Raw genomic sequence first — 19,083 nt, 5'->3', positions numbered from 1 at the left:
CTTTCTATTTACATTTTTGGGTTTCTTTGGGTTGGTGATATTATTTCCTGTGGTAAAGTCACTTCTGGTTCCTTTTCTCAGGGGGTGGTAGATGGGGTCTAACTCGATGTGTTTGTTGATAGCGTTCCGGTTGGAGTGTCATGCTTCTAGGAATTCTCATGCATGTCTTTGTTTGGCTTGTCCTGTTACAAGGGTTTACTGAAGAAGGAAGTCAGGAGGGTGAAAAGGGGTACAAGATAGCCTTAGGTGAGAAGGTCAGGGCGAATCCAAAAATATTCTTTAAGAATATTAAAGGAAAAAGAATAATGAGAAAATAAGACCTCTCAAGGACCAAAGCAGACATGTATGCATGGAACCACAGGAGATGGGCGAAGTCCTCAGTGAATACTTTGCCTCTGTGCTTACCGTGGAGAAAGACATAAAGACCTGGGAACTTGGAGAAGTCTGTGGCGATATATTGGGGACAGTCCATATCATGGTAGAGGTGATTTTGGACATATTAGAATGTATGAAGGCTGATAAATCTCCTGGTCCTGACCAGGTATATCCAAGGACCTTACAAGAGGCTAGAAAAAAAATTGTAGGGGTTCTAGTTGATATTTCTGCATCATCATTAGCCATGGGTGAGGTCCCAGAAGACTGGAGGGTAGCGATTGTTGTGCCCTTATTCAAGAAGGGCTGCAAAGAAATGCCTTGGAACTATAGGCCAGTAAGCTTAACATCTGTGGCAGGTATTTTACTTGAGAAGATTCTGAAGGATAACACATGCATTTGGAAGGAGAGGGTTTGATTAGGAAGAGTCAGCAAGACTTTGTAGATGGGAGATTATGCCTGACAAATTTGATAAGAGTTCTTTGATAAAAAGGATAGACCAGAGCTAACAGTTGAAGTTTTAAATTGGAGAAGGCTAATTTTGACAGTGTTAGGCAAGAACTTTCAAAAGCTGACTGGGGGCAGAATGTTCACAGGTAAAAGGTATGGCTGGAAAATGGGAAGCCTTCTGAAATGAGATAACAAGAGTCCAGAGACAGTACATTCCTGCTCGGATGAAAGGAAAGGCTGGTAGGGACTGTTGGATGACAACAGAAATTGAGGGTTTGGTTAAGAAAACGAAGGAAGCATATGTCAGACATAGACAGGAGAGATCAAGTGAATCCTTAGAAGAGTATAAAGGCAGTAGGAGTATACTTAAGAGGGAAATCAGGAGGGCAAAAAGGGGTCATGAGATAGCTTTGGCAAACAGAATTAAGGAGAATCCAAAGGGTTTTTACAAATACATTAAGGACAAAAGGATAACTAGGGAGACAATAGGGCCCCTCAAGAATCAGCAAGGCGGCCTTTGTGTGGAACGGCAGGAGATACTATGTGAGTATTTTGCATCAGTGCTTACTGTGGAGGAGGACCTGGAAGATACAGAATGTGGGGAAATAGATGGTGACATCTTGAAAAATGCCCATATTACAAAGGAGGAAGTGCTGGATGTCTTGAAATGCATAAAGCTGGATAAATCCCCAGGACCTGATCAGGTGTACCTCGAACTCTATGGGAAGCTAGGGAAGTGATTGCTGGGCCCCTTGCTGAGATATTTGTATCATTGATAGTCACAGGTGAAGTGCCAGAAAACTGGAGGTTGGCTAAAGTGGTACCATTATTTAAGAAAGGTTGTAAGGACAAGCCAGGGAACTATAGGCCGGTGAGCTAGACATCGGTGGTGGGCAAGTTGTTGCAGGGAATCCTGAGGGACAAAGTTTACACGTATTTGGAAATGCAAGGACTGATTAGGGATAGTCAACATGGCTTTGTGTGTGGGAAATCATGTCTCACAATCTTGATTGAGATTTTTGAAAAAATAACAAAGAGGATTGATGAGGGCAGAGTGGTGGACGTGATCTATATGGACTCTATTCAGCACGGTTCCCCATGGGACACTGGTTAGCAAGGTTATGGATAAAGAACTGGCTCGAAGATAGAAGACAGAGGGTGTTGATAGAGTATTGTTTTTCAGACTGGAGGCCTGTTACCAGCGGTGTGCCACAAGAAGTGTTGCTGGGTCCACTACTTTTCGTCATTTATATAAATGATTTGGATATGAACATAGGAGGTATAGTTAAGTTTGCAGATGACACCAAAATTGGAGGTGTAGTGGACAGTGAAGAAGGTTACCTCAGATTACAATGGGATCTTGATCAGGTGGGCCAATGGGCTGAGGAGTGGCAGATGAAGTTTAATTTAGATAAATGCGAAGTGCTGCATTTTGGGACAACAAATCAGAGCAGGATTTATACACTTACAGGTAAGGTCCTAGGGAATATTGCTGAACAAAGAGACCTTGGAGTGTAGGTTCATAGCTCCTTGAAAGTAGAGTTGCAGGTACATAGAATAGTGAAGAAGGCTTTCCTTTATTGGTCAGAGCATTGAGTATAAGAGTTGGGAGGTCATGAAGCGGCTGTAAGAGATGGTGGTTAGGCCACTTTTGGAATATTGGGTGCAATTCTGGTCTCCTTCCTATCAGAAGGATGTTGTTAAACATGAAAGTGTTCAGACAAGATTTACAAGGCTGTTGCCAGGGTTACAGGATTTGAGCTGTAGGGAGAGGCTGAATATTCTGGGGCAGTTTTCCCTGGAGCGTCAAAGGCTGAGGGGTGACTTTTTAGAGGTTATAAAATCATGAGGGGCAACAGACAAAGTATTGTCCCTGGGGTCAGGGAATCCAGAACTAGAGGGCAGAGGTTTGGGGTGAGAGGGGAAAGATATAAATAGACAATAGACGATAGGTGCAGGAGTAGGCCATTCTGCCCTTCGAGCCAGCACCACCATTCATTATGATCATGGCTGATCATCCTCAATCAGTATCCTGTTCCTACCTTATCCTCATAACCCTTGATTCCACTATCCTTAAGAGCTCTATCCAACTCTTTCTTGAAAGTATCCAGAGACTTGGCCTTCACAACCTTCTGGGGCAGAGCATTCCATTCACCCACCCACCACTCTCTGGGTGAAGTAGTTTCTCCTCAACTCTGTTCTAAGTGGCCTACCCCTTATTTTTAAACTGTGTCCTCTTGTTCGGGACTCACCCATCAGCGGAAACATGCTTCCTGCCTCCAGAGTGTCTAATCTTTTAATAATCTTATACGTCTCAATCAGATCCCCTCTCAGCCTTCTAAACTCAAGCTTATACAAGCCCAGTCGCTCCAATCTTTCAGCGTAAGATAGTCCCACCATTCCGGGAATTGGCCTCATAAAAGGGACCTAAGGGGCAACGTTTTGATGCAAAGAGTGGTACATGTATGGAATGAGCTGCCAGAAGAGGTGGTGGAGGCTGTTACAATTGAAACATTTAAAAGGCATCTGGATGGGTGTATGAATAGGAAGGGTTTAGAGGGATATGGGCCAAGTGCTGGCAAAGGTGACTAGATTAGGTTGGGATATCTGGTCGGCATGGATTAGTTAGACCAAAGGATCTGTTTCCATGCTGTACATCTCTACGACTCTAAGTGACCCGGAAGATTGATGAGGGCAGGGTGGTAGACATAGTCTATATGGATTTCAGTAAGGTGTTTGTTAAAGTTCCACATGGGAGGCTACTCTGGAAGGTTAGGTTGCATGCAATCCGGGTTTGGCGGGGGGGGGGGGGGGGAGGTTATCTGGTAAATTTGATACACAATCGGCTTGACGGTAGGAAGCAGACAGTATTATTGGAAGGGTGCTTGTTGGATTGAAGGACTGTAACTAGGGATGTACCTCGGAGATCGGTGCTGGGCCCACTGCTGTTTATTATCTATGTCAATGATTTGAATGAGAATGTACAAGGCAAGATTAATAAGTTTGCAGATGACACTAACATCGGCAGTACTATGCACAGTGAGGATGGTTATCAGAAATTGCAGCAGGAACTTGATCAGCTGAAGTGGACTGAGAAATGGCAAACGGTGTTTAATATAGATAAGTGTGAGGTCTTGCATTCTGAAAAGCCAAATCAAGGCAGGAGTTTCATGGTGAATGGTAAGGCCTTAAGGTGTGTAGTGGAACAGAGGTGCTTGGGTGCAGGTGCACGATTCTGTGAAAGTGGAGTCACAGGTAGACAGGGCAGTGAAGAAGGTATTTGGCACACTGGCCTTCATTAGTCAGGGCATTGAGTAAAGAACTTGGGACGTTATTTTGCAGTTTTTACAGGACATTGGTGAGGTGGTATTTGGAGTACTTTGTTCAGTTTTGGTCACCTTGGTATAGGAAGGATGTCATTAAACTGGAAAGAGTGCAGAAGGAATTTACAAGAACATTGCCAGTACTCAAGGGACTGAGTTATAGGACAAAGTTTGAAAAGCTAGGACTTTTTGTTTTGGAGTGTGTGAGACTGAGGGGAGATATTCTAGAAGTGTACAAGATCATGAGAGGCATGGATACAGTGAATGCACTCAATCTTTTTCCCAGGTTTGGAGAATTGAAGACTAGAGGGCATGAGTTTAAGGTTAGAGGGGTAAAGAATAAAGGGGAGCCTGCAATGTTTTTACACAGGCAGAACAGGGATAAAACTGAATCTGATTCCCCATCAGCCATCTATGTTATTCAACCAATTGCAACTCCTCCCAAACCAAGGAATCTAAATTTTTGCAACAAACACTTTTACATGCATGTTATTGTCTAGAACTATAGATAGTGATGGTAGAGTCTCCAACCTTCTTACTCTCATACGGCTCACCGGGAATCTTTCCTACTTCTTACTGTCTACCAGCGATGCGTGCTGAAATGATTTAGAGGTGATGGCAATTTAGTTTGGCCACATTATGAACAAACCTCCCTTGCCATTAGGCCTGGAGTGGAACTTTATCTTGGACTTTCTGTCTCAGAGACAAGAATGCTACAAACTGCATCATAATAACTCCATATCATTACTAAAAAGGTTCTATATAAGGAAAAAATTACTGTCTGGCAAAAGTGAGCTGATTGATCATTTTGAACCTTACCTGATAGGAAGCTTTGGATAATGTTTCAGGCTGTAAGGAAAGGACAGAGAAAACTGTGAGGATTAGAGTCCCGTTCATGCCTACAACTGTTGAAAAGATCAGTTTTTGGGGAACAAGAATTCTTTCTTTTTTGTACGGAGAAGTTTGTAACCTTTATAACCCAAGCTCATCACTCCACTCCAGTTTGCAATGATTAAGACTCAAATCCTTCCAATGCCTTTCCACTCTATCTCTGCAATTACCTTCAAGTATTATTTTGCAACAAAATCCTTGCATGATCTCCTTCTCCTAGGAATTTGTCACCTCAACTATGAACCCCACAGGATCTTTGCATTCTTTCAAAGCTAGCTTCTTGCAGGGTGGCAAATTTAATTGCTTGCCCAAAGGTTTTCAGTGCAGAGACCAAACCCTTGGAATTTCACCACAAAACCTTCCTGTATTTACCTTTATTAAGACAGCATCTGAATCCTACCATTTTAACTAAGCTGTTAGTTGACCCAGTGAAAATTTCCACCTGTAGCTTAGTCTCTAACTGTAAATTAAATCAGAAGAACTTCTCTTGATAAAAGCACCTTTCAGCAAATCAGGAAATCTGAAAACATTTTGAAGTTTGGTCACTTCTTCAGTACAGAAAACAATGGGAAAGCTATACACAATAAAGTAGAAGCAAAGTTAACACTTAATCTGTTTGACTGCAGCGTTCCCGCTCTCTGCAACATGGAAGTCTCAAGGAGATCCATTTCTCAGATCTGGCGTTTCCAATCAAAATTGGGGATATGCTACTCTTAAGTTTGCACGGCACTTGCCTAGTATGTTCAAGATCGCAGGAACTTCCAGCCACCACCAAAGTATCCTATGCTTGCTCCCAAATTCCCACAATCATGTGCAAGTCCCCATCACTCAGCATTATCATCCTTCCATTCAGTTCTGATACCCCTCCACTCAGCGGATGGGGCAGAAGAAACACTGGTGAGTTGAGGCATCTCAATCACAGAATCCCTACAGTGGGAAACAGGCCATTTGGCCCATCAAGTCCACACCGACCCTCTGAAGAGTAACCCACTCAGACCCATTCCCTACCCTATCCTAATACTCTACAGTTAACTCCCTACTAATGCACCTAACCCATACATCCCTGAACACTCTGGGCAATTTAGCATGGCCAATTCACCTAACCTGCACATCTTTAGATTGTGGGAGGAAACCGGAGCACCCGGAAGACACCCACACAGACACAGGGAGAATGTGAAAACCCCAGACAGACAGTCGCCTGAGGCTGGAATTGTACCCGGGTCCCTGGTGCTGTGAAGCAGCAGTGCTAACCACTGAACCACTGTGTAGCCCTCAATAGTCTAGGGGGACTGCGAATCCAGCAAGCTGGGGAGGGGAGGGTTCCCTCAGCTTAGGTTGGATTCTGCGGGCACAAGAGGGAACAGAATGAAGATCTAGCGCATGCTGACAGGAGGGGAATCCCATAGGCAGACCAGTGATCTGTGAGGTGCAGCGTCAACGTTTGGCAATGAATGCATCCAATCTTACCCATTTGCTGCTTTGCCGCTCCAAAGGGCGAATAAAAGAACCTCTGCCAAACTGTGAAACCAGCAATGGAAAACTCTCTCTGTCAATGTGCTGTGGTGTCACATAGAAATTTGTCTTTGCTGAAACAACAAACAGCATGTTAAGTTTTGATCTCTGCACCGGGTTTCTCTCCATTTTTAACATTTACACCCACCATTCCCCCACTCATAAGATGAAGATGCACAAAAATGAACCAGCCCGACAGCTCTTTGATCGAGGTGTCTGCAACGCACATGAGACCAAAGCCTGTATCCATGTGTCATTAAGAAGCCCACATTGAAACAATAAGACTTGCGTTCACAAAGCCTCTTTCAGAACCACAGGACGCCTCAAATCACTTCCAATCAAGAACATATTGAATGCTCGTTTTTATTGCAATTTTAGGAATACAGCAGCCAATACATGCACAGCAAGATCCTGCAATAGTATAGAGTGTCAGAAGCAATTTCAGTGGCACTATCCAATTTCACTGGCCATCGCACAAAGGAAACCTCTTCTGGTTTATTGGAAACAATCTGTGAGATTTTCTTTTTCTGTCTATCAGAGGACATGGGATTAAAATCTCATCCAAAGAAATGGCATTGCCAACAAGATAGCATCCTATTAACACTGCATCTGAGAGTCAAACTGGGTTTACCAGATCAAGTCGTAGTCGTGGGAGCCTGTACATATACTGTTTATGACATCCAGAGGCAGAACTGCTACTTGATATGCCACAGAAGAGAAGTCTCTGTAACTAACAGGCACCAAGGTGCATCCATTTTTCTCTCCTTGTGATTAGCGCTGTACATTTTATTAGCTCATGCAACTTGGTGAGTACAAACTCTCCTGGACGTGGTCTGTGATTTTTACTTCCTCAGTCAACCTGACCTTATGTAAATCTTGGCTGCTGTAACCAAATTGGCAGCAAACTACACTCACCCTCACTCGCTGTTCACTGACCTGCTCTGTTCACTCTGGCACGATCTTCCTGAAATGTAATAAACCACTGGCTTTTTGTCCCATTCACCTTTTTGAAATCCCTCTCCTTTGTCTCCCCACCCACACTTCAGCAGTGTGGAGAGGTCATGGAGCTTACTATTACAAAGACAAGTGTGCCCTATCGGCTCAATGCCTTTCCTGCTTTAATCTCTTCCCCTCCTCTCCCTCACTCCGAAAGACCACTGGCCAAGTTTGCAATAACATATGTTTGTTCTCCCCACCATTCTCCTCTGCATTGCATGCATTTGTCTCCAAATGCTTTTCTAGTTTTACGTATGAATACCATATTCACAGGACTCAGCCTGTGCTTCTAATGACCCTATTTGAGCTGCACCCCTGGCCATTCTGCTTGCCCATCAGGGATCCCATTAGTCGATACTGTGATAATTCCCTCCATTCAGGTGTCATCCTCCACTTTAAATCGACCATCATCAAACTTTTATCCTTGCGAATTCCCCTCCAGCCTCCATCTTCTCCAAAGTCTTTATGGGCATTGTCTCAGTTCCTGACCCAGTAGTAAAACAGCTGTTATTAGAGTGACAAATTACATCCTATGGTACTGCGCCAAAGGCAATCAGTCTCCACTTCATTTCTCTCGACCTGTCCGTAGCATTTCATACAGTTGAGCACATCCTCCTCCTGTATCATCTTTCCACTGTTGTCAAGCTGTTCAGGATCACTTTCAACTAGTTCCATTTTCTCCCATTCTTATTTAGGAAAAACAGCAAGGCAGGGTATTGCAGCATGCAAGTAGGAAGCCTAATGATTTTTGATTTTTCTAGCAGGAGGATTGGATCACAGGGGCACAGAAGACCTGCTGCAATTATTGAGAAGTTCAGCACAGTTGGTAGCATCTGGGAAGAGAAAATTGAGTTAACGTTTTGAGTCCAGTGGCCTTTCTCAGAGCTCAGACAAAAACAGCTGATAAAGTTCCAAGTCAGAACAGCCTGTGGTCTGCAGGTGAAGCTATAAATGGTCACAGTGTTCCTCGGCATCAGCTGAACTTGTCCTTCCAAGAGGTAGAGGTTGTAAGTTTGAAAGGTACTGCCAAAGCAGCCTTCTGAGTTGGTGCACTGTACCTTAGACCGAACTCACTGTTGCCACAGTGCATTGATACTGACGGCAGTGAATGTTGAAGCTGGTAGATGGGGTACTGACCAAGCTGGCAGCTGTGTTCTGGAGTGTGCCAACTTGGAGTTTTGTTGGAACCAAACCTATTTAGACAAATGGAGAGTTTACTATCACAATTCTAACTCATGTCTTATCGATGATGGTCAACATTGTGGCGTCAGGAGAATTATTTGCTGTGGGATTCCCAGACTCTGATTTTTTACTGTAGTCACAGTATTCATACAGCTATTCTATTTCAGTTTCTGCTAAATGGTAAGCATTTTGTGGGGGAATTCAGCGATAGTAATGTGACTGAATGTCCAAAGCAATGGTTAGATCCTTTTTTTAGTTTGGGAGGGTCACTGTCTATTAAATCCTTCTGTGACTTAAGTCATAAAATGTTGCTCTGTAAAACACATTCGAACTTTTTTATCATTTTACTGGTTACCATGCTACATATGCAAATTTTGTTGCTCTCAGACAATGTATTTTGTGTTACTTACGATTATTAACAAATACACAGAAGAGTGCGTCTGGACCATCTTCAATGAAACCTGCAGGAAATGGGCTGTTACTGGTGAACATGACCGAACTTTCAACGCACACCTTGTTGATAACCCTATAGGTGACAGAAAAAAGTGTGACGGTTGACTTCCTTTGTGCGAGATAAAGAACTAGGATTAGTTGGTATGAGAAGCAGTGATCAGGCAGCTCAGAGTCACAAAGAACTAAGATCCAATTCCGAACCCAAATGTCAAGGGTGAAATATTAGCCACTAGCATGTTATGTACCAGGCCACCTTCAAAACATTTTAAGAAAGTAGCCGGGCCCCAAGCTGTTTTTTTTAGGATATTTCAGGACGGATGCAGCCTGTCAAATCAATAGGCTTTAAACAAAACAGAATTTGTTTAAACTACAGATGAAAAACGAACAAAAGAAAACACAATTCAGAATAACTTCACTTAAGCGATAACCCAACCGACTCAAAACCGCAAGTTAACAAAGCTGTCCCTCCAGACAGGAGAGATTTCATCGAGAAAGTTCAAGCGAGACCTCTGTTAAAGCATCGAACCTCTCTTCTCTGTAGCTGTTTTTCTAGGTTCGCAGCAGGTTTTGACACCTTGCGAAAAAAGACCAAACTAGAGAATAAACCTGAACTGGGAAAATTGACCAGTCCCCGTTCATTATACAACGGTGTCAAAACAAAAACCTAAAGGCCACCTCTGATTATTAACTGAGGCAGTGTCATTTGGAATATTGAGAGCAGTTTTGGGCCCTGTGTCAAAGGAAAGAAGTGCTGGCATTGGAGAAGGTCTGACAAGAATAATCCAGGGGATGAAGGAGTGGTTGAGAACCCTTGGTCTGTACCCAATGGAGTTTAGAAGGATGAGGAAGTCCTGACTGAATCTTACAGGATACTGAGAGGCCTGAATATAGTGGACTTGGAGAAGATATTCTCCTTAGTAGGACCCACGGACACAGCCTCTGGGTGAAGGGATGACCCTGTAGCTACGAGATGAGGAGGGATTTCTTCAGTCAAAAGGTGGTTATTCTGTGGCCAGTGAAACAAGCCAGGCTCCTCCAACCTATCATCATAACTCAGTCATTCAATGTATCAGTTTAGTAAACCTGTGAACTGCATCTAATGCATTTATATTCTTCCTTTGGTAAGGAGACCAAATGTGTGCATACTATTACGGATGTGGTCATGTCCAGGTCCTGTATAATTAAAGCATAACATCCTTACTTATACCTTCAGTTTCTGCAACAGTAAAGGAAAACATGTCATTAGCCCTCAAGTCATAGAGATGTACAGCATGGAAACCCGTCCATGCCGATCAGATATTCTAACTTTATCTAGTGCCATTTGCCAGTACTTGGTCCATAACCCTCGAAACCCTTCCTATTCTTATACCCATCTCGATGTCTTTTAAATGCTGTTATTGTACCAGCCTCCGCCACATCCTGTGGCAGCTCATTCCATACACGCAACATCCTGGGTGTGAAAAAGTTGCCCCTTAGGTCCTTTTTTATATCTTTCCCCTCTCACCCTAAACCTATTCCCTTTTGTTCTGTATTCCTCCACCTCAGGGCAAAGACCTTATCTGTTTATCCTATCCATGCCCCTCATGATTTTATAAACCGCTATAAAGTCAACCCTCAGCCTCCGATGCTCCAGGGAAAACAGCCCCAGCTATTCAGCTTCTCCCTCTAGCTCAAACCCTGGCAATATCCTTATGAATCTTTTCTGAACCCTTGCGAGTTTCACAATATCATTCCAATAGGAACGAAACCAGTACAAATGTCCTGTAGGGCGCATCATGACTTCCCAACGCCTATACCCAATGCACTGACCAATAAAGGAAAGCATACCAAAACCTTCTTCACTATCCTGTGACTCTACTTTCAAGGAGCTATGAATCTGCACTCCAAGGTCTCTTTGTTCAGCAATACTCCCTAGAACCTTATCATTAAGTGTGTAAGCCCTGCTCTGACTTGCTTTTCCAAAATGGAGCACCTCACATTTATCTAAATTAAACTCCATCTGCCACTCCTTAACCCATTGGCCCATCTGCTCAAGATCCTGTTGTAATTTGACCTTCTTCACTGTCCACTACACCTCCAATTTTCAAGATCCATTAATCTTCTTGATATGTGCTGTATTTGTATGCTAATGTTTTGTGATTCCTGCACTAGAACACGTAAAAATGTCTGTACATAAAAAACCTATAGTTGTTTTCCATTGGTATACTATTCTGCTTCTTTTATTCTCCTGCCAAAGTAAATAACTCGACGTTTTCCAACGTTACACTCCATTTTTAAATCTACTAGGTACTGTGCAGGTGTCACTTTCCCTACAATCCAGTGCTGAGTATTTTTCAAGAGGCAATGCCTTTATATGTGGTGGTAGGTACTGTACATGAGTCTGTATCCTTACAGTCTGGTGCTAGGTCTTGTTCAGGAATCTGTGATCTTACAGTGGGTACTGGGTATTGTACAGTACTCACTGTCCTTGGAGTTCAATGCTAAGTACTGTGCTGGAGTCAGTGTAGGTATTGTGCCATTGTACAAGTCTTTCCTGGTTCACGATCATTCTCCTGTTGCCGTGCATCTGGTATAAGGAGTTAAATGACTTCCTCCTGTTCCAGTGTTGCAGAATCAAGGGGAAGAATAGCCTCCTGTTTCCAGATCCCAGAACTAGAAGGCCGTAAAAAAAAGGAGCAGAATTAGCCCATTAAGCTCATCGAGGCTGCTTTGCTGATATGTTCCTGGCTGTAGGCTCTTCAACCCCATGGTCCTGCCTTCTCCCGGTTAGCCTGAATTCCTTGACTGATTTAATATTAGAACTCGTCCATTCACATGAGGGAATATACATTCTCGTAGTGAGTTGTGCAACTTTGGAACTATCGATCTCAGGAAGCAGTGAAGGATGGGTACTTCAATATTTCTCAGGTGAAGTTGGATAGATTCTTGTTAGGTAAGGAAAATCAAAGGTTATCAATGTAAACAAAAATGCAACATTTAAAGGATAAACATATCAGTCATGATCTTATTAAATGGCAGATAGGTGCTTGGAGCCAAATGGTCCATGTCTGCTTCTACTTTGTCTAGACAGACAATGAGTCATGTCCAATACTCAGCTCTAAAGACACTGACATTTGTATCACATCCAGCACCGAGCTATTACATCAAAGACCTTTGTAAAATATCCAGCACCAGGACAAGGGCTATAGAGCAATTATCATTTCCAACAAGACTGAATTGATTTGAATGGCAGTGCAGGGCGAGAGGCTCAATGCTCCACTCTTTTTCACTGCTCCAAGCTCCTGTAATGGCTTTTGTATCAGAGCACTGCTGGTCAAAGATTTTGTTGGTGTGTACACAGAAATTGAGGAAATTTAAAGCTCAGATTAAGGAATAAATTCAGTAAGGAAAAAGGAGAGTTAAAATCCTTAACCTTGTTCCCTAATTGTCATGGAGGTTGGATGACATTTGGAGTTTTGACACCAAGATGAACAAGATTTTTGGCAGATACAGACAAATGTTACAAAGGTAGAGAACGGAACTGAGTTAAAATTAAACACAAATACATATTATAGTACATCAGCTTCAAGGGTCTGAATGACCTTGTTCTGTTCTGATGATACTAAGGGAATGGAGGGCAGAAAGTTTTCAAAGAAAGCCCCCTCCCACCATCAACAGTTTTGTAAAATCACTGGATTTCTCCCATACTTTTAACATAATGCAATGTCCCAAAGCTATTCATAGCAGGATTGAAGCAAGATTGTAACGCCAAGTCACATATAGAGTGATAAGCTAAGGCTGCAGCAGGAAAGGACAGGGGAGGGAATGCTGTGGATCCAAGCAGCTGACAGGGCAGCAGCCAGTTGTGAAGTAAAGGGAACTGAGCATGTGAGCGAGGTCAATACCGTAAGATCGCACAGAAAGTTGTAGAGCTGCAGGGGGTGATAGGAATAAAGATGGTCCATGGCGGGATATGAATGTGAAACTGAGAATTGTGGGACTGGTGAAAATAACTGCAATAAGTGGAGTTGTAAGGCCAAGCCATGGTTGGAATTCATAGAAATTTCTAAAAATTCTTTCTCTGGATGTGGGCATTGCTGGCTAGGTCAAAAGTTATTGCACTTGCAGTGGTGTTGAGTCACCTTCTTGAACTTCTCCAGTCATTGGGATGTCAGTATACACAAAGTTCTGTTATGAAGGGAACATCAGAAGTTTCTACCCACAGCAATGACATTCCAAAAAAATGGCTCAATGGTTAACACTGCTGCTCCACCCCTCCCAGCTCAGGCGACTGTGTGGAGTTTCGACAGTCTCCCCATGTCTGCGTGGGTTTCCTCCAAGTGCTTCAGTATCCTCCCAAAGTCCAAAGATGTGCAGGTTAAGTGGATTGGCCATGCAAAATTGTCCATAGTGTCCAGGGATGTGCACGCTAAGTGGATTAGCCATGACAAATGCAGGGTTACAGGGATAGGGTATGCAGTTAGGTCTGAATGGAACTTTCTTCAGCGAGTTGGTGTGAACTCAATGGGCCAAATGGTTTGATTTCACACAGTCGGCATTCTATAATTCTAAGTGAGGATGGTGTGTGTGACTTAGAGGACAACATGCAGTTGTGGTGTTGCCATCCATCAACTGCCTCAATGCTTCTCGGTGATAGAAGTCGTAAATTTGGAAGAGGAGATCAAAGGTGCCTGGCTGAGTTGCTGCAATGCATTTGTCACTATGCAGCAGGTTGGAGGAAGTGAATTTTGAAGTGAATGTTGGTAGATGCAGTGTCCATCGAGTGGGCTGCTTTGTCCCCTGGATGGTGTCAAGTGCAAGTGCTACTGGCACTACGTTCATCCAAGCAAATGGACAACATTCCATCACAGTCCTGACTTGTGCTTTTTGAGTGCTGGAGAGACTATGGGAAGTGGGTGCTAAGTAACACACAGTAGACTTTCCAGCACCGATACATCTGAAGTCACAGATAATACAGCTACAAGTAAAGGAACAGGGAAGGACCTGAGTAAGAAGACGAGAAATCTAAATTTAAGGCAGAGTTGGACCAGGACAAATGTAGTCACATAACTAGGACTTACGGTTCACTACCAGGCAGGCATGAAGAGAAGGCACCAACGTCCTCATTGGAACAGTCAAGGTCACAGCAACAGCCGATTTCACAGAGTCCTTCAATCAAGTCACAGATACAAATGGGAACAGCTGAAAGGATATCACAAAGAAGGATTTTTAAAGAGTTTGGATAAACCTAAAGAATCTCTCATTGTTGCCCTTTTTTGGTTAATTCGCAGGAAGTGTTTTTTTACTGACTGGGCCTGCATTTATACGCTGTCATTGATTGCCCTTACAAAGGTGGTGATGAGCTGCCTTCCTGAATCACTGCAGTCTATTTTGTGTTGATAGACCCACAATGCCATGAGGGAAGACCCAGTGACTGTGAAGGAACAGTGAAAAGTTCCAAGTCAGGATAATGAGTGAATTCAAAGTTTGTGAGAAGATTTGTAGCTCGGGTGCACATTGTTGTGGTTCTGTTCGCCGAGCTGGGCATTTGTGTTGCAGACGTTTCGTCCCCTGTCTAGGTGACATCCTCAGTGCTTGGGAGCCTCCTGTGAAGCGCTTCTGTGTTGTTTCCTTGAGCATTTATAGTGGTTTGTCTCTGCCACTTCCAGTTGTCAGTTCCAGCTGTCCGCTGCAGTGGCCGGTATATTGGGTCCAGGTCGATGTGTTTGTTGATAGAATCTGTGAATGAGTGCCATGCCTCTAGGAATTCCCTGGCTGTTATCTGTTTGGCTTGTCCTATAATAGTAGTGTTGTCCCAGTCGAACTCATGCTGCCTGTCATCTGCGTGTGTGGCTACTAAGGATAGCTGGTCGTGTCGTTTCGTGGCTAGTTGGTGTTCATGGATACGGATCGTTCGCTGTCTTCCTGTGTGTCCTATGTAGTGTTTTGTGCAGTCCTTGCATGGGATTTTGTACACTATGTTGGTTTTGCTCATGCTGGGTATCAGGTCCTTTGTCCTGGTGAGTTGTTGTCTGAGAGTGACTGGCTAAAGAATTACAACTACAATACAAACTGGCCAAAGAACTACAACAGAAACTGAAACACCTGATCAGCAGATCCAGACACTCTATACAGTCAACACAGGAATTCTTGGACATCATCAGAAATATACACATAGACAAGGAAGAAATTATGGTCTCATTTGATTTAACGGCACTGTTCACCTCTATCGACGAAACCCTAGCCAGAGAAACAATAGCCAACCTGCTGGACATACAGGACAGGCAACAAGACGGGGAACCTATCAACAAAGACTGCATACTCAAACGACTGGACCTGTGCCTCACAACACACTTCACATTCAACAACCAAATATATGAACAAATCAACGGCACACCCATGGGCTCACCCATCTCTGGACTCATAGCACAAGCTGTAATGCAAAGATTAGAACAAACAGTCTTACCGCAAATTCAACCCAAACTCTGGGTCAGATACGTGGATGACACCTTTTGTAATCATTAAAAACACAGAAATAGAAAACACACACCAGATCATCAACGACACACTCACAGGATTCAGATTCACTAGAAAGGAAGAAAAGGACAACCAATTCCCATTCCTAGACGTGATAGTACAGAGAACACCGAATGGAGAATTCACCACAAAGGTATACTGGAGAGCCACACACACAGACCAAGTCCTGAACTACGAAAGCAACCACTCCAACACACACAAAAGAAGTTGCATCAAGACACTGTTCAACACACTTCAGCACACCAGAACTGCAAAAAGAGGAAGAAGAACACCTCTACAAGGTACTCGCCAAAAACGGATACCCCCGCATTTTCATCAACAGATGCCCAAGGGAAAGACAACAGAATGAGGACATGCCACAACCCAAAGGGCTAGCCATGTTACCATACATCAAGAGCATTTCTGAACTGACAGCCAGACTACTACGACCACTAGGACTCATAACAGCACACAAACCAACAGCCGCTCTCAGAAAACAACTCACCAGGACAAAGGACCCGATACCCAGGATGAGCAAAACCAGCATAGTGTACAAATTCCCATGCAAGGACTGCACAAAACACTATATAGGACAAACAGGAAGACAGCTAACGATCCATATCCATGAACACCAACTAGCCACGAAACAACACGACCAGCTATCCTTAGTAGCCACACACGCAGATGACAGGCAACATGAGTTTGACTGGGACAACACTGCTATTATAGGACAAGCCAAACAGAGAACAGCCAGGGAATTGCTAGAGGCATGTCACTCAGCCACAGATTCTATCAACAAACACATCGATCTGGACCCATAAATACCGGCCACTGCAGCAGACAGCTGGAACTGACAACTGGAAGCGGCAGAGACAAACCACTATAAATGCCGGAGGAAACAACACAAAAGCGCTTCACAGGAGCCTCCCAAGCACTGAGGATGTCACCTGGACAGGGACGAAACGTCTGCAACACAAATTCCCAGCTCGGCAAACAGAACCACAACAATGAGTGAATTGGAAGAAACTTGTAAGCAGTGCCTCCGTCCGCCTAGGTGGAAATGGTTGTTGCTTTGGAAGGTGCTGTCTAAGGAGTTTTGACAAAGTTAGAGATCACACAACTGGTTATAGTGTTGTGTGATCTTTAAATTTGTACAACCCAATCCAACTCTGGCATCTCCAAATCACGAGTTTTGACAAAGTTCTGCAATGCAACTCACATATGATACAGACTAATGCGACTGAGCATTTGGTTGAGATAATTAATGTCTGTGGATGTGGTGCTAATCAAGCAGGTTGCAGAATTCTGAATGGTGTCAAGCTTCTTGAGGATTGTTAAAATAGCACTAATCCAGGCAAGTGGGGAGTACTACATCACATTCCCCACTTGCTTGTGCTTGTTTTGTCTACTGGCTTGGGGACACATGAGGTGAGATACTCTCTATGGGGTTCTTAGCCTCTGATGTTAATAGTCCACTTCAGTTTCTGCCCAATGATAATCCTCAGATCAGAATATCTGAATTCCTACCTTCTTCACATACCAAAATCAATCTGTAAATTGAAAGAAGATCAGATAACTACTGGAGATGCGACAATATAGGTAAGTCAAATGATTTCAAACAGCAAGTTACAAATATCTGGAATACTCAGTCTGAATGAGTCAGGTGTATAATCAAAAGGGAATCAAACGATGATAAAAAGGTACCAGAGCAGAGAGAGTAACAGGAGCAAAAGGCTGGATGGCTTGCTGCTGCCTTACCTGTTGTCAGACTTTTAGATGACTCGTCACCCGGGTTCACGGAATGACTGGACCACAGGTTGGGTTCAGGGGTCACACTCGCCCCTTGTGAGCCTGGGCGGTCAGGGGTCACACTACCTCCTCTGTTCACTGTGGGGTCAGGGGTCACACTGCCTCCTCTGGCCACTGCAGGGTCAGGGGTCACACTGTCCCCTCCAGCACTTATAGGGTCAGGGGTCACACTCTCAGGATCAGGGGTCACACTCTCCCCTGGGATAATCACAGGGTCAGGGGTCACATTGTCCCCTCCGACCCTCGCAGGGTCAGGGGTCACACTGTCCCGTCCGACCCTCACAAGGTCAGGGGTCACACTCTCCCCTCCGACCCTCACAAGGTCAGGGGTCACACTCTCCCCTCCGACCCTCACAAGGTCAGGGGTCACACTCTCCCCTCCGACCCTCACAGGGTCAGGGTCAGGGTTGCCGCTACTCCCGCTCCGGGGACCTGGGAGCGGAGAAGTCACGTCAACCGGCCCCACCAGTCCGACTCCGGCTGCAGAACCAGGGCCCAGACCTTCCCCCGTCAACGGCGAACTCGTCCACATTAGCATCCCCACGACCAGGGCCCAGCACAGCGCCCGTGGGCCTGAGGTCCCCAGTCGCGCCTCCATGGTCAGCTCCTGGGGCCTCGCGCAGTTACTAGGGAAACGGGACGGAGGCGTGATGGCGTCAGCTCGCTGAGAGGGCGGGGCAAGAATGGAATCAGGGAAATGGAAGCAGAGGTGCTGGTTAAAAATCACACAACACCAGGTGAGAGTTTATCAGGTCTGTTTGGAATTACTAGCTTTCGAAGCGCTGATCTGAGGGACAACATTGTCGCAAAGTTCGTATATAGAATGAACTGTCAGAGGAAGTGGTAGATGCAGTTATAGTTGCAATATTTTAAAGGCATTTGGACAGTTAAATGAACAGGAAAGGTGAGGGATATGGGACAAATGCAGGCAAGTGTGACTAGTTTAGTTTGGGAATCTCGGTCAGTATAGGAGGTGTTGAACCGAAGAGTCTGTTTCAATACTATAACTCAATTTGCTTTCAACTCTGCCATTGTTAAAAGTGAAAAATAGCTTGAAACCTGATTAAACACCCATTGCATTTTCTGATAACCTTTGTTTCATTTTCCCTTGGTTTTCTCAAATATCTTTGATTCAACATCTTTCAAATGCTGCCTCTGTCTTTTTTTTCTGTTTCTCTCCCTGGAAAAAAAAATGAGGAATGCATGTGGCACACTTATAAACTAGACCTCTGTATTAACACCCTGCATTAATCTTGCATTTCTAATTCTGCTAAGCTTTCTGATTAAAACAGCGCAGTTTATGAAATTTGCAAAACACAATTATGAAGTTGTAGGTGTATACTGTACACTTAAGAGAAAGTGAAAGTTGGCAAGGACCTAGCAAGCACAGAGTGTGCTGAAAAAATTAAAAATGTTACAGTTGGCTGTGAAACAAATAGCTGAGCTAAGTTGCTATGTCCCACAACAATTTGAATTTAGCCAATCAGTTTAAATTATGTCCCAAGATACTAAAGCCCAATCTAGTTTGAATTTTACTGTTTTGATGATATCAAACCAATGAAACAATCTGATGTTTGGGGAATAAAAATCAGACATTTGA

General features: G+C 43.9%; 1 protein-coding gene across 1 annotated transcript in view; it reads right to left on the bottom strand.

The window, feature by feature from the left end:
- LOC122544157 (tectonic-3-like) overlaps positions 1-18,212 on the bottom strand; it is an 85,499-nt gene extending 67,287 nt beyond the window's left edge. The window contains exons 1-5 of the mRNA XM_087980992.1: positions 17,433-18,212; positions 14,240-14,360; positions 9,137-9,252; positions 6,504-6,622; positions 4,965-4,994 (exon numbers count right to left, since the gene is read on the bottom strand). Of these exons, the coding sequence (XP_087837118.1) occupies positions 4,965-4,994; positions 6,504-6,622; positions 9,137-9,252; positions 14,240-14,360; positions 17,433-18,081 (1,035 nt within the window). The 5' untranslated portion in view covers positions 18,082-18,212. The remainder of the gene's footprint in view (positions 1-4,964; positions 4,995-6,503; positions 6,623-9,136; positions 9,253-14,239; positions 14,361-17,432) is intronic.
- Positions 18,213-19,083: the final 871 nt, after the last annotated feature.

Source organism: Chiloscyllium plagiosum, unplaced genomic scaffold, assembly GCF_037043375.1.
Source record: "Chiloscyllium plagiosum isolate Xiang-an unplaced genomic scaffold, Cpla_swu_hap1 HiC_scaffold_38, whole genome shotgun sequence".
NCBI classification, from domain to species: domain Eukaryota; kingdom Metazoa; phylum Chordata; class Chondrichthyes; order Orectolobiformes; family Hemiscylliidae; genus Chiloscyllium; species Chiloscyllium plagiosum.
This window is presented reverse-complemented; position numbering and strand designations above follow the sequence as displayed.